The following is a 15391-nucleotide window of genomic DNA, read 5'->3' on the forward strand; positions in this document are numbered from 1 at the left end:
ATTCTATTTTTTATTTTTTTAAAAGGAAAAATAAAAGCTTTTTGGCTAATTAATTATATAATAAGTAGATTTTTTTTTAATGATTTCTTAATAATCTTTCTATATTGCAATAATTTTTCAATAATCCACACGAATATGACATCGGTGACTTATGAATATAATTTCCCATTTTAAAAATTCTGGAGAATAATTTTATTTTATTTTTTTAAATGAAAACCTTTATTTTAAAATTTTTGCTATTAGAATTTCGATAGTAACAAGAAGAATTTGTCATAAACATGAATTTTAAAACTTTCAATTATCAAAATAAAAAAAAAGCCGTCAAAAGCGCCTAAATTTATATTTAACAAGCTTCTTTTATTCAGACTGGAGATTGTAAACACAAAGCCTTTCCAGTGGTTCAACAATACAGGCATGTACGTAATAAAAGGCTAGGCGGCATTCTCCCAGCTGCCGTCACACTCGGACATTACTTAACCATACACGGTCCTCCTAGTCCTAGGTTGCTATTATTAACCATTTCTGGCCGGCACACATCTACAGCCAGTGGCATGCATGAATGTACAAGACTAGCAAGTTTGTTGTCGGAAACCAAGACGCTCATTTTTGAGGTCAAACTCCACATAATAATCCACGTGCTGAGAATTCCCCAGAATTATAGACGGTCCCGGAGTGAATTCCAAAGTGTAGGTGCCCGCATCAGTGGTGAGGGGGAAACAAGCCAAGCTTATCTCAGGAATAAGCACAAAATAATTCTTTCCTGGCACCACCATTGTTGCGCCACCTCTAAATTGGTAAATTAAGTCGGGGATTTTTATGGATTTGTGGCCTGTAAAATTATAACAAGGTGTGACACCGATCTCGGCTTCTGCCTCAAGAGATCTCCTATACTTGGACATCTGCTTTTTCAACTCATTTGTCACTTTCTTAAAAACCGGTCCTGTCATGTATCCGTACGCGAAACCAGAATCTATCATGAGACCACCTCGGCCGTCAGATCCTGGAGCCAGATACTTGCTTGGAATCCTGAGGAGCTTGTTCCCGATCTTGATATCTTTGACACCCAAGTAATAGTAAATCGGGAAGTCAGGAGGGTTCTTGAGAAAGGGAGCGTAGGAAAGTCCTTTGGTTTCGCCGTCACTGTAGTCCAAAATCAACTTGCTGCTGTTCCGGGTGTCATCATAGTCGTGAGAATTGAGACAGTAAGCAAACTTCTTCACACCCATCTGCATCGGTAATGAGAACAGTGAGCGACCGAACCCCGCAAGTGCGGCAGAAGTAACTTCACCAACAGCGGATGTTGTACACCCAACAAGAAATTCGTGAATTGTCTTCCCGGGAAAGTTGAGGTTTTCTAAAAGAAAATCTCCAGATGATGCTCCTGTGCCATACTGAAGACTGTAGGGTGGGCAAGCGTGCGAGCAATTTTTGGAATTGCCATTGCAGCGGGGGCACCCAAGGTGAACATCTGGGGAAGAAGTGTCGACACATTTGGGATTTCTGCACCCCAAGATCTTAGAAGATGACGAAAGCTTGGGATTGAAGATTGGGACCTTTTTGGGTTCGGCATCTGAAAAAGAACAGTTAGTGCATGTATAGTGAGTTGTACACGGGGCCCATACTACATGACTTCCTGTGTCCACCAGGAAGGAGAGTTTTTGTGGAGGAGTGCCGAAGCTGAGAGGGATGCTATGACCTCCATAACTATGAGGAGAAAGAGAGATTTGTGTGAGAGGGCTGGTCTTACCATGTTTCAAATGATGGGCTCTGGACAAGGATGCAGTGGCAAGGTGTTGGTGAAACCGCAAGGGTTTGGTAGATGGGTTGTTTGTAAATGTTGATGTTAGAGGGATGGTAATGGTGGCAGGCGTGTTATCTTTGGAGGAAGATGCCAAGAGAAGGAGAGAGAAGAGAGTTAAGACAGAGAAAAGCAAAGAAGTAGAAGAAGCCATGGCTTCAGAAGTGCACACCAGTGAAAGTGGTAGAGAAAGTCGTTTATATAGACAATGACATGCGTGCATGGTTTATATGCAGTAATTTTAAAATCCATTGTCAATTTTTTGTGGGAAATTCCAAGCGCAGGGAAACAAATGGGGATTTGTCTTATAAAAACTTTATTAAAAAGATTGTTTGTAAAATAGATACAAAATATATAAAAAAAAATTCTTGTGACTTTGAACGTTATCCTGTCCTACTCATCTTACTTTCATACTAAACCCTGGAATTTACTTTCAATACTGAACTCCATATTTTTAAAGGAATAAATTGTTTTTTACATTGGAAGTTTTAAAATTGAATTTATTTTTTCAAGAAGATGAGTTTAATGTTATTTTTGAGATTATTTTTTTATAGGACATTTTTTTTTCCAAAGAAAGTATTATAATTATGCAAAAAGCCAAACAAATGGATAATAAAACAATGGAGCAACACCACTTCGTATTGGAAGAGTGCATCAGTTGTAATGTTCTCCATACCATACTAAAAAAAATAAGAACATATTATTTCTAAATTTGTTGGTCAAGAAAGCAGCAGAAGCTAACAGGCCCCACTGGGCCAAGTTTATTGAGTGGATTAAGGAGGGCGGATTAGTCTTCAATTCTCATTTTGGTTTCTCCCTTCAATCCTTCCTTCTTTTATTTTTAATTGTTATGAACTTGTCCTAGTTCGATCTATCCGGACTCCACCTTCCCCTTGTGATATCAAATATCCTTTGACCGGAAAGAGTCTAGGGTCAATATGAAATGGATTTGATTGACCAAAGACTTTATTGCCTCTTCCTTGCGGAGACAAACACACTAGAGAAACAAAAACATATAGGACGGGGATCCGGCTAGTAGGAATTGAAATCATCGATGAGATGTTTGTCTTCTTCCTTTTGTTATGTTTCTCTCTTCAATCTTTTTAAATACCATGTATTGTGTGTGTGTGGGACTGCAGCTGCAAATAATGTAGTTTACTGCTCGTTTTGTATCTATCTATGTTTTCTTTGTGAGGAGACTCTAGCCTGCTGCGTAAACTCCCCTCTAACCTTACAAAAAAAAAATATATATATGTAGTGTTTTTAATAAAAAAGAAAGTTAATTGGATTATGTTAGCACCTCAGCACATTGACATCAAGTCTCATATGGCAATAACTTACACTCATGAGATATGCGTAGCTCGTCTTGTAAAATAATCAAGTATGAGACTTTTGGCGGTTGATATTTTTTTTCAAAGAGGATGCATTGAGAAAAGGTTCTTAGCGGTGGGAAAATTAGGGGAATGTTTTTTAAAAATAGTTATGAAAAACAGTTTTTAAAATATTTTTTTTAAAATTGTTCTTTAATATTTTATAAAATAAATATCAACTTAAAAACTTGAAATTTTTTTAATATGTTTTTAAAAATAATTTTTATATCTAATATTTTATTTTTAATCATTCTTTATGTTAGTATAATTATTCTTTAAAAGAACCTTAAAAAACAAGTGATAATAACTAAAAAAATGTTATTTAGAAATATTATATTTTTTATTTTTAAGAATAGATAATAGAAAATAATTATCTGATTGTGTGGACTTATATTTTTCTTGTGTATTTTCACTTGATGATAAGACTTTTTTTTTATTGTAAAAAAAAATATATATATTTTTTAAATCACATTCGATACCTATTTTGTTTATTTTTAAAAGGAAACAAAATAAGAAAAAAACCATATCATAACTCATTTTTTAAGGAAAGACATATTTGTGAAAAACCAAATCCAAATCTAGGAGTCGAGTTCCTTATTGAGAAAGTATCATGAGGTGATATCCCTTTAAAGCCTAAAAAGCTCACTAGTAAGCAAGTTAGGAGAATTGTGATAATTAATTAATAATAAATACAAAAAAAAAATATCACAAATATATACATGTCAATGACAAAAGCATATTATAAGAATACACAATAAATAACAAAGGAAATGCATAAAGTGATTTATTAAATTGATTAAAAAATTATTTGATTATTTTAAATGTTATAACATTTTTAAAAATTTTCAAAAAGAATTTATTTATATTAAAAACAATTTCAAATTAATAATTTCAATTTATTTATTTGCAAACAAAGTTTTAACTTATTTACAACAAATTATTTGATTCAATTTTATTTTTGTATTCAAGTTTTATTTTCAAGAAAGTTAATCCTTCATAATTCAAATATAATCATTTCACTACAAGATCCTCTTCATAGTTTTATTGCACTTAATTATAATATTATACAATGAATAATGGAAAATTGAATCTCAATTTGTACATTGATTTCATTTTTTAATTACTTTGAACAAATATTTTTTTAGACTTAAAATCTTCATTTATTTCTCATTTTTATTAATTTATGTTACATTTTTTGAAAGAAGAAATCTATATTTTCATAATTGCGGCTCAAACCTAAAATATCAAATAAATTTGTTCCTATTTAAACGTTCCTATAATTTGGTCGCCTCATGTACGCCACCACCAATGCAAACATGGGACGACATGTGTTCATCTACACCAAAAATGGTTTGTTATAATTTATAAGACTATAGAGAAGTGGAGGAAGAGAATATTCTGATTTGGTCACCTCGTAAATGAGGATTGATCATGAAAGTTGATTGAAGTAGAAAATCCGGAGGCAGTCTACACTTTTTGGCACCAAGATTTCATTTTGTATATAAAAAAAATTAAAAGATTTAAAATTAGTAAGAATAACGAGCCTATTTCCCATCACAACCTGTGGCTTACTAGGATTGCATTAAATAACAAAAGTACTAAGAAATATTAATAAAAATAATTTTGATTTTACGGTCACTCCACCATTAGATTAGACCTTACACTCAAAACGAATGAACCTTGGTTAGACAAAATGCTATCATAGATCTGGCTAGCTCACAAACTTCGATAATTGATTTTAAGATTATTAAATATCCTATAAACTTTTATTAAGATAATAAACGAGTTTTTGATAAATCAATTTAATAATTTAATTTAAGTCATTCAGTAAATTAAGTATGTTTGATAATATGATTAATGATATATATGACTTAAAGTAAAAAACAAGTAAAAATAATTAATTTATTATTAAATTCATATATTTATTTTATCTTTTCATCTCTATTTACCCTAATTACTTTTATGATTTATTTTACTACTCCACGACCTCTATTGTTACTCAATCTCCTTTATCACAATTATAATTTATAAGGATAAATATGTTAATTTGATGATTTAAAATAAATTATAAATTAATTTTATTAAACAACTTTGATACTTAAAATAAAAATTAAATAATAAATTTTAAGTTAATAACTTAAAATCAACTCAAGTTATCAAGTGATAAGTATACAATTTTACCACACATCTAAGTTATCAACTTCTTTTAAATACTATTTTTGTAAATTATTTATTTATTTATTTATATAATTGAATTTATTTATTATAGTAACGTTAACAACATAAAAAACATGTTAATAATATTTCAGTTCCATAAATATTAGATAATACTATTCTTAAATTGTGTTTTAGAAAACAGTTACCAAATATGGGCTAAATATCTCCTTTCAAAATGTGGCTTCCAATTCTAAAAGCATAGCATTGGAAATTCCTTGACGTAAATGAATAAGAAAGTAAAAAATATAATAAAATTATAAATAAATAAAAAATTATATTTTCTAAACATATCAAAATTTTCCATTTTTCTAGTAATGCTGATTGCATACAAGCATGCGTGTAATTAAGGGTATGCGGTATTCTCCCAACTGCCATCATACTCATACATTACTTAACTATACACTGTCCTCCAGGGTTAGGAATGGCAACGGGGCGGGTTCGGGACGGGTCGTCCCTATCCCAACCCCGCCCCGTTTAGCAAAACCAATTCCCATCCCCGTCCCATTTAAAAAAATAAACGGGGCGGGGCGGGTATGGGAATTTCCCATACCCACCCCGTTTAGCTTTTTTTTTTTTTTTTTTTTTTTTTTTACTTTAAAAAATTTTAATTACATTAAAATAAATATATTTTATAAATAATAAAATTATTATATTTTTTATAACTTATTTTATTAAAAAAATTTATTATTATCTATATATTAAAAATATTAAAATTAAATTTTAAATTAAATTAATTTTAAAATTAAATTAAATTAATTTAATTTTAAAATTAAATTAAATTTAATTTTAAAATTAATTTTATATGTAAACGGGGCGGGACGGAGTGTCTCGCAGCCGCCATTATATCCGGCTGACATTCCACCTCAGCCGGATATCACATATCCGGATCTGGACGATGTTCCACCTTCTCCAAGTATATCTCATCCGGCAAGACAACTGGTATGATACTTTTTGTGTTCAGTTCTTCATTATGGATTGTCTGGTTGATGGTGTGACTAGCCAATTATTCTTGCAGGCATATGTTGATGCTGTGTATGGCCATAAATTCCAACTTGGGCGCGGGACGGGGCGGGATGGGGCAATACCCGAACCCACCCCGAACCCGCCCCGGGTTTTAAAAAAAATCTCAAACCCGTTTAATAAATTTTAACCCCGTCCCATTAAGGGCGGGGCGGGGCGGGTACCCGAAAAAACCCGCCCCGTTGCCATCCCTATCCAGGGTTTCTATTATTAACTATTTCTGGTCATCGCACATTTACCAGCCAGTGGCGGTGACGCCATCGACTAGCAAGTTTGTTGTTGGAAACCAAGACGCTCATTTTTGAGGTCATACTCCACGTAATAATCCACATGCTGAGAATTGCCCAGAATAATAGACGATGCCAGAGTGATTTCCAAAGTGTTGGTGCCTGCATCAGATAATACAAATAGAGTTTAAATAGGTTTGCATCAAAGAAAAAAAAAAAACTAATTTACTCTACCCTTAAAAAAAGATAATAATTCTAATACAGTAAATAAATAAGTTTAACACTCCATCTATCATAATTTTTTTCTTTTCATATTATATTCTATAAGTATTTTCTCTCACTTGGAACTAAATAAAAAATATATCATTATCATAAATTCAAATTTATTTTTTATTTTAAGTGTTTTTAAATCTCATAATATCATATCTTATCGAAAATTTGAGGATATTTATATCAAATCCAATGAAATATGATATAATAAGGTATACACATCTTTATTTTATCCTATCCCAGACCTTAATCTCTGCTTCAAAGCTCAAATAACCACATTCATATTCAAACAATTATCCAAAAGCTTTTATGCGTAGAGTTATATAGAAAGCCAACATTGCCCGTCTCTAATTTAAACCACACAACAAATATAAAAAAAGAGCACGAGACCCAAGCTCGATTTGTGAGGATGGGATTTTTCTCAATAGTACAGTAATTTAAAAAAGTTATGCTTAAATTACTGTAATAGAAGAAATTATTATAAATATACGGTAGTTTTTGCCACCTAGGAAAGAGGATTTGCCACTTAGGAGAGAGGAAAGAAGAGAGAGGTTCAGCGGATATATTTTTTTTTAAACCAAAATCATCTTTTCAAATTTCAAAAGTCAAAGGGAAATCGTCTTTTCAAAAGACGAGTTCCATGAAAAAAAAAATTAGTATTTAAAAAAATTCCTCATTTACAAGGGAACTCGTCTCTTGAAGAGACGAGTTCCTTGAAAAAAAATATATTTTTTTTAAAAAAATCCCAAATTATTATTTAAAAAAAAACAACAATTCCACGAGTTCTCATGGGAAAAAAAAAAAATATATATTTTTTTAAAAAAATATATATATATTTTTTAAAAAAATTCCCAAATTAAATTAAAAAAAAAAAAAAACACACAATTCCACAAGGGAACTCGTCTCTTCAAGAGACGAGTTCCCATGGGAAAAAAAAAATTTAAATTTTTTTTTTTTTTTTTATAAAAAAGTTCCCAAATTAAAAAAAAAAAAAAAAAAAACAATTCTTCAAGGGAAGAGACGAGTTCCCAGGGGAAAATTTTTTTTTTTTAATATTTTTTTTTATAAAAAAATTCCCAAATTAAAAAAAAAAAAAAAAAAAAAAAAAAAAAAAAACAATTCCACAAGGGAAAAGACGAGTTCCCATGGGAAAATTTTATTTTATTTTTAAAATTTTTTTTTTAAAAAAATACCCAAATTAAAAAAAAAAAAAAAAAAAAAAAAAAAAAAAATTCTTCAAGGGAACGGGCTAGCTATGATAGCAAACGGCTTACCTATGATAGTAAACAGTGTTGTTCAAAATAGCAAACGGTATTTTCAAAATAGCAAACGGTATTGTTCATAGCAAACGGCTTATCTATGAAGAGACGATTTCCCTTTTGGATTTTTTTTTCTTTTTATAATTTGGGATTTTTTTTAATGAAGAGAGGATTTCCCTTTTACAATATTTTTTTTTTTTTTTGGGATTTTTTTAAAAAATATATTAAAAATATTACTTTTTTTTAAAGAGACTATTTTCCCTTTCGAATTTTTTATTTTTATTTTATAATTTGGGATTTTTTTTTAAAAAATAAATATATTTTTTTTATGGGAACTCATCTCTTCAAGAGACGAGTTCCCTTGAGGAATTGTTTTTTTTTAAAAAATAATAATTTGGGAATTTAAAAAAAAAAATATATATATATATATATATATATATATATATATATATTGGGAACTTTTTTTTTTAAAAAAAAGACGAGTTCCCTTAATGAATTGGTTTTTTTTTTTTTTTTTTAAATAATAATTTGGGAATTTTTTTAAAAAAAAATATATTTTTTTCCATGGGAACTCGTCTATTGAAGAGACGAATTCCCTTGAGGAATTTTTTTTTTTTTTTTTTTAATTTGGGAACTTTTTTAAAAATATATATATTTTTTTCCATAGGAACTCGTCTATTGAAGAGACGAGTTCCCTTGCGGAATTGTTTTTTTTTTTTTTTTAATTTGGGAATTTTTTTAAAAAAAAAATATTTTAAAAAAAAAAATTTCCCATTGTGGAATTGTTTTTTTTTTTTTTTTTTTTTACTTTAGGAATTTTAAAAAAAATATATTTAAAAGAAAAAAAAAATTTTCCCATGGGGAACTCGTCTCTTCAAGAGACGAGTTCCCCTTGTGGAATTGGTTTTTTTTTTTTTTTTTTTTTTTTATTTTTTATTTTGGGAATTTTTTTTTTAAAAAATAAAAATAAATTTCCCATGGGGAACTCGTCTCTTCAAGAGACGAGTTCCCCTTGTGGAATTTTTTTTTTTTTTTTTAATTTAGGAATTTTTTTTAAAAAAAATTTTCCCATGGGAAACTCGTCTAGAGACGAGTTCCCCTTGTGGAATTGTTTTTTTTTTTTTTTTTAATTTGGGATTTTTTTTAAAAAAAATATTTAAAAAAAATAAAATATTTCCCATGGGAAACTCGTCTCTTGAATTTCCCTTGTGGAATTTTTTTTTTTTAAGGAATTTTTTTTAAAATATATACCTTGAGGAATTTTATTTTTTATTTTTTTATTTTTTATTTCATGGAACTTGTCTCTTCAAGAGACGAGTTTCCTTGTAAATGGAGAATTTTTTTAAATACTATTTTTTTTTTCATGGAACTCGTCTTTTGAAAAGACGATTACCCTTTGTTTAAAAAAAAAATTATCCGTTGAACCTCTCTCCTCTCTCCTAAGTGGCAAATCCTCTTTCCTAGGTGGTAAAAACTATCGTATATTTATAATAATTTCTTCTACTATAGTAATTTAAGCATAACTTTTTTAATTATCGTACTATTGAGAAAAATCCTGTGAGGATGAGATATTTGGCAAACTTTAACTTTAGCATGGTCATTTTTTAATTAATTCGAGAAAAGAAAGGCTTTTGTCTCCGAAGAATCGGACATCATAATTAATTATTTTTTCACGTGTTTCACTTAATGTAGTCGTAGTAGCTTGTTGAAGCATATAATTGAATTTGTTGAGTAGCATCCCTCCACGTGGAAATGGGGCCCACTTCATTGAATTTAAAAAGTAAATAAAAAACTATATACATAGGATGAAAAAAGTGATGTGGGCTATTTCACAGGTACAAACGTGGAAACCTAAGAAAAAGAAAAAGAGGGGAGAGAAAACGAGTGTGGAAAGTGATGTGAGGTGAGGATTATTTGAAAAAGAAAAAGAGAAGCGAGAACAAGTCTGGATAGTGATGTGAGCCGTGGGTTATCATCATTATTTTTCATAGTGAAAGATTTTAACCGGATTAAGTGTCATGATTTTATTTTTATTTTTTAAATTTAATGTCTTGATTTTTTTGTTTTATCTTTTTATTTTATCCGATTTATCTCTTGAATATTTTATAATTATCACATGTGTATTTAATCACACACAAAAAAAAAAAAAATTTACTGTTATATATTGTTCCATGTTCAGAACAATTATTATTTATATATTTTTCCCAACAAGATTATATCTTCCAAGACCTCCCATTACACAATTTTTTATTCTCAAATCCAATTTTGGATAAAATAAATGCATGCTAGTATAGTAAGGCAAAATTTTTAAAGATATAAAAGGAGAAAATAATATATATATATATTGAAGCTTATTGTTAGCCCAACGGTTCTCCTAATCGTGTTTTGATGATAACAAACCATAGTTAAGTTATTAATTGATTTGAATTATAAAGAATTTCATGTGTTAATTTGAAAATTCATCAAAAGACCTAATGAATGCAAGATCAAGACTTTTGAAAGACCTTTTAATTATAGGAAACTATATACGATGAATGCATGAGTGTACTTAGGATTTTCATATCATTTTATATATATTTGAAAACTCAGTTTATGCATTAAATTTACATTTCCATCAAAATCCTTATTCTATCAAATGAACCTTAGGCAAAACATTTCAAAATCGACATATTATTTTATCTAAAAACCTTGCCTAAGTGGTAGAAGAAAAAAGACAAAAAAAAATATAGGTTTTCAGGCTAAAAATAGTGAACCGGTCGAGGCGCTGACCAATAAGCTCAATTGGCTAGAGTACCAGTCGATCGATTACTCATTCCTGATCGAGGTTCAGTCGAGAGATGCAAAAAACATTTTATCTCTTCCAGTAACCATTCTTTCCCGGTCAAAGGATATGTCTTCTCGATCGAGGTTTGATCAAGGGTAACAATCACCTGTCAAACATTTAATGCTTCAACGACTAGTGAATCGGTCAACCCCTAGTTCAACAGGTCAAGGTTGCTTTTTGGCTCCTGAGGTTAGAAACCTATAAATTGGGAGTTCCACTTCATTTATGAGTAAGATAACATCTGTATTTATATGTTTACTTACTTGTTCTTGTCATAAAAGCTCTAATTCTTTTCTTGGTGCATTAAATCTCCATTTCCATATTTTTTTAATGCACCTTTGTGATTCATCCTACCCTTGAGTTGTATTTGAGTAATTGTTGAGTTAGGTTGAGAGATTCAAACTTGTTAATTAAGTATTAAAACCTTCAAGTGAGTAGAAACTTGAAGAGGTTGTGTAAGAGCTCATTGGAGTCGAAATCCAAGAGTAAAAAGTGATTAGAAGCTTGGCTGAAACTTTAAGTATAAGTGAAACCCTCATTCGATTAGGAGTTCGAAGAGAGTGAATATAGGTAAGAAAATGTTTAACCACAATAAATCTGAGTTTGCTTTCTATAACCTTATCTTTTTATTTTTGTGCTTAATTTTAATGTGTTTAAAAATATTTTTTTTTTAAACTCCAATCTTTCCCATACTTATTTTATACAAGTTAAAGTTTATTTTAATTTATTTTTTGTAGAATGAAAATGAAAAGATTTCATTTATACACAATTAATTGTAAATGCATATAAGTCAAATCTTAATTGCCACCTTGATCTTGTAGTCATGTGTGGAATCCTTTTCACAAATACCATAGGATTTGTGTTGATTGACAATAGGGAGGCTTATGTTGTATTCAACATGAAAGTTATGTTTAGTTTTTGAAAAATAGTAAGAAAAGAAAAAAAAGTATTAAAAAACATGGTTTTCTCATTTTTAATTATACTCCAAAAAATATAAAATAAAATCAAATATAATTAAAATTTACCAAATATTTATATATATTTAAATTATTTAATCTTTAAATAATAGAGAGAAATAAGTAAAATAAATTTGAAAAAACATATAAAAATAACTTATTAATTCTAAACTTTTTTCACTTTTTTCTACTAACATTTCTCTATTTTCTTTTGCTCATACTTTTTCTCAAATTTAACCGAAACAACCATACTCCACGGAAATTTGTCCATAAGGAATCTTTCTATTATTAAATTACCAGTAAAATTAAGACACATGGCAAACCACCATCTTTATATAACAATAGTGCACATACTATGGATCTTTCTGAATGAGGCAAGTTTGAGACCGGCCATCGTGACATTTATTCAAAACAATTTTCATTCTTATCCTATTAAAAAAATTAAATGAGGTGGGGAAAGATGGGTTAGGGTGGGTATGCAAATTTCCCAAACTCGCTTCACTCCACTATATTCAACCTTTTTTTTAAAAAAAAATAATTTATTTTTTAAAATTATGTTTAAATTTTTTAAATTACATTAAAATCAAAATATTTTATAAATAATTAAATATTATAATTTTTATAGCTTAAATTATTGAAAAATATTTTATTATTATTATTATTATATATTAAAAATAGGAAAATGAAAATTAAATTAAATTAAATTTATATATAATGGAGATGGTACGGGAGAAGACAAGGTAATTCAAACCGTATCGGGTTTTCAAAAAAAATTCCAAACATGCTTATAATTTGTTTATTTATATTTTAAACTCATCTTATTATGAACATGTATTCAAAAAAATTTGTCTCATTGCTATCCCTAACAATAAACACTCAATATCTCCTTAATTACAAATAAATGGGTACAATTATAGCTTCCAATTCTGAAAATATCAACGTGGAAATTCGTTACATAACATCAATGAATTAAAAAAAGAAAAAAAATATTATTATAGATAAAAAACATTATACTTTCTAAGCATCTCAAATATTCCATTTTTCTATTAATGCATATTGCATTAATAACAACTATTATATGGCATCAAAGAGGAAGTGTAAGTGGCACTTGAGTGTAAAATTTATAGTTATGTAAATAGGATAAACCGAAGTAGACTTGTTTAATTATTGATATTAGATATATTTGATAATTATAATTATAATTTTTATTTTTTTAAAAGAAAAGAAAAAATAAAAACGTTTTTGCTAATTAATAATATAATAAGTAGATTTTTTTTAATGATTTATCAATAATATTTCTATGATTTGCAATAATTTTTCAATATTTATATACGAGACACTAATTTTATTGGTTTAGTCCACATGAATTTGACATGTGTGACTTATGAATATAATTCCCCATTTTAAAACCTGTTTAAAAATTCTGAGAATAAATTAAAAAAAAAAAACCTTTATTTTCAAATTTTTGCTAATAGAACTTCCACGGTAAAAAGTAAAAGATTAAAGATGCCATAAACATGATTTAAAAACTTTCAATTATAAAAATAAAAAAGCCGTCAAAAGCGACTAAATTTATATTTAACAAGCTTCTTTTATTCAAACTAGAGACTGTAAACACAAAACCTTTCCAGTGGTCCAATAATACAAGCGAGCACGTAATAAAAGGGTAGGCGGTATTCTCCCAACTGCCGTCACACTCGTACATTACTTAAGCATACAAGATTCTCCTAGGTTGCCATTATTAACTATTTCTAGTCGGCACACATCTACAGCCAGTGGCATGCATGGATGTACAAGACTAGCAATTTTGTTGTCGGAAGCCAAGCCGCTCATTTTTGAGGTCAAACTCCACATAATAATCCACATGCTGAGAATTCCCAAGAATAATAGACGCGTCCGGAGTGGCATCCAAGTGTTGCTGCCATCAGTAATGATGAAGAAACAAGCCAAGCTTATCTCAGGTTCAACCCCAAAATAATTCTTTCCTGGCACCACCATAGTTGCGCCACCTGTAAAGTGGTAAATTAAGTCGGGGATTTTTATGGATTTGTGGCCTGTAAAATTATAACATGGTGTGACACCGTGCTGGGTTTCTGCCTCAAGAGATCTCCTATACTTAGACATCTGCCTTTTCAACTCATTTGTCGCTAGCTTAAAAACTGGTCCTGACATATATCCGACCCAGAAACCTGAATCTATCACGACACCACGACTGCCGTCAGATCCTGGAGCCAGATACTTACTTGGAATCCCGAGGAACTTGTTGCCGATCGTGATATCTTCGACACCCAAGTAGTAGTAAAACGGGGAGTCAGGAGGGTTCTTGAGAAAGGGAGCGTAGGAAAGTCCTTTGGTTTCGCTGTCACTGTAATCCAAAATCAACTTGCTGCTGTTCCGGGTGTCATCATAGTCGTGAGAATTGAGACAGTAAGCAAACTTCTTCACACCCATCTGCATCGGCAACGAGAACATTGTGCGACCGAACCCCGCAAGTGCGGCAGAAGTAACTTCACCAACAGAAGATGTTGTACACCCAACAAGAAAATTATGAATTGTTTGCCCGGGAAAGTTGAGGTTTTCTAATAGAAAATATCCAGACGATTCTCCTATGGCATACGGAAGACTGTATTGTGGGCAAGTCGTGTGAGCAATTTTTGGAATTGCCGTTGCAGCGGGGGCACCCAAGGTGAACATCTGGGGAAAAAATGCTTACACATTTGGGATCTCTGCACCCGAAGATCTTATCAGACGACGAAAGTTCGGGATTGAAGATTGGGACCTTTTTAGGGTCGGCATCTGAAAAGGAACAGTTGGTGCATTTATAGCGAGTTGTACACGGGGCCCATACTACATGACTTCCTGTGTCCACTATGAAGGAGAGTTTTTGTGGAGGAGTGCCGAAGCTGAGAGAGATGCTGTGACCTCCATAACTATGAGGAAAAAGAGAGATTTGTCTGAGCGGACTGGTCTTACCATGTTTCAAATGATGGGCTCTGGACAAGGATGCGTTGGCAAGGTGTTGGAGAAACAGCAAGGGTTCGGTAGATGGGTTTTTTGTAAATGTTGATGTTAGAGGGATGGTAATGGTGGCAGGTGTGTTATCTTTGGAGGAAGATGCCAAGAGAAGGGGAGATAATAGAGTAAAGACAGAGAAAAGCAAAGGAGTAGAAGAAGCCATGGCTGTGTAGCTTAAGAAGCGCACACCAGTGAAAGTGGTAGAGAAAGTCCTTTATATAGACAATGACATGCGTGGTTTAATGTTGTTTTTGAAATTGAACTTATTTTTAGAAAAATATGAGTTTAATGTTGTTTTTGAGATTATTTTTTATAGGACCCTTTTTTTTTTGGAAAAAAAAAATTATAATTATGCAAAAAGCCAAACAAATGGATAAGAAAACAATGGAGCAACAGCACTTCGTATTGGAAGAGTGCATCAGTTGTAATGTTCTG

General features: G+C 30.4%; 1 protein-coding gene and 1 pseudogene across 1 annotated transcript; both read right to left on the reverse strand.

The window, feature by feature from the left end:
• Positions 1–569: 569 nt before the first annotated feature.
• On the reverse strand, positions 570–1952 carry LOC117921176 (probable aspartyl protease At4g16563). The gene has a single exon (XM_034838988.1). It carries the CDS (start codon positions 1950–1952, stop codon positions 570–572), a length of 1383 nt encoding a protein of 460 aa, XP_034694879.1.
• Positions 1953–13486: 11534 nt separating this feature from the next.
• Positions 13487–15158, reverse strand: LOC117920988 (annotated as a pseudogene).
• Between the last annotated feature and the right edge of the window lie 233 nt (positions 15159–15391).

Source organism: Vitis riparia, chromosome 8 (genome assembly GCF_004353265.1).
Source record: "Vitis riparia cultivar Riparia Gloire de Montpellier isolate 1030 chromosome 8, EGFV_Vit.rip_1.0, whole genome shotgun sequence".
NCBI classification, from domain to species: Eukaryota; Viridiplantae; Streptophyta; class Magnoliopsida; order Vitales; family Vitaceae; genus Vitis; species Vitis riparia.

Excerpts from the sequence above, each read along its gene's own strand:
- LOC117921176 (XM_034838988.1), bottom strand. The coding sequence starts at position 1,952 with ATGGCTTCTTCTACTTCTTTGCTTTTCTCTGTCTTAACTCTCTTCTCT.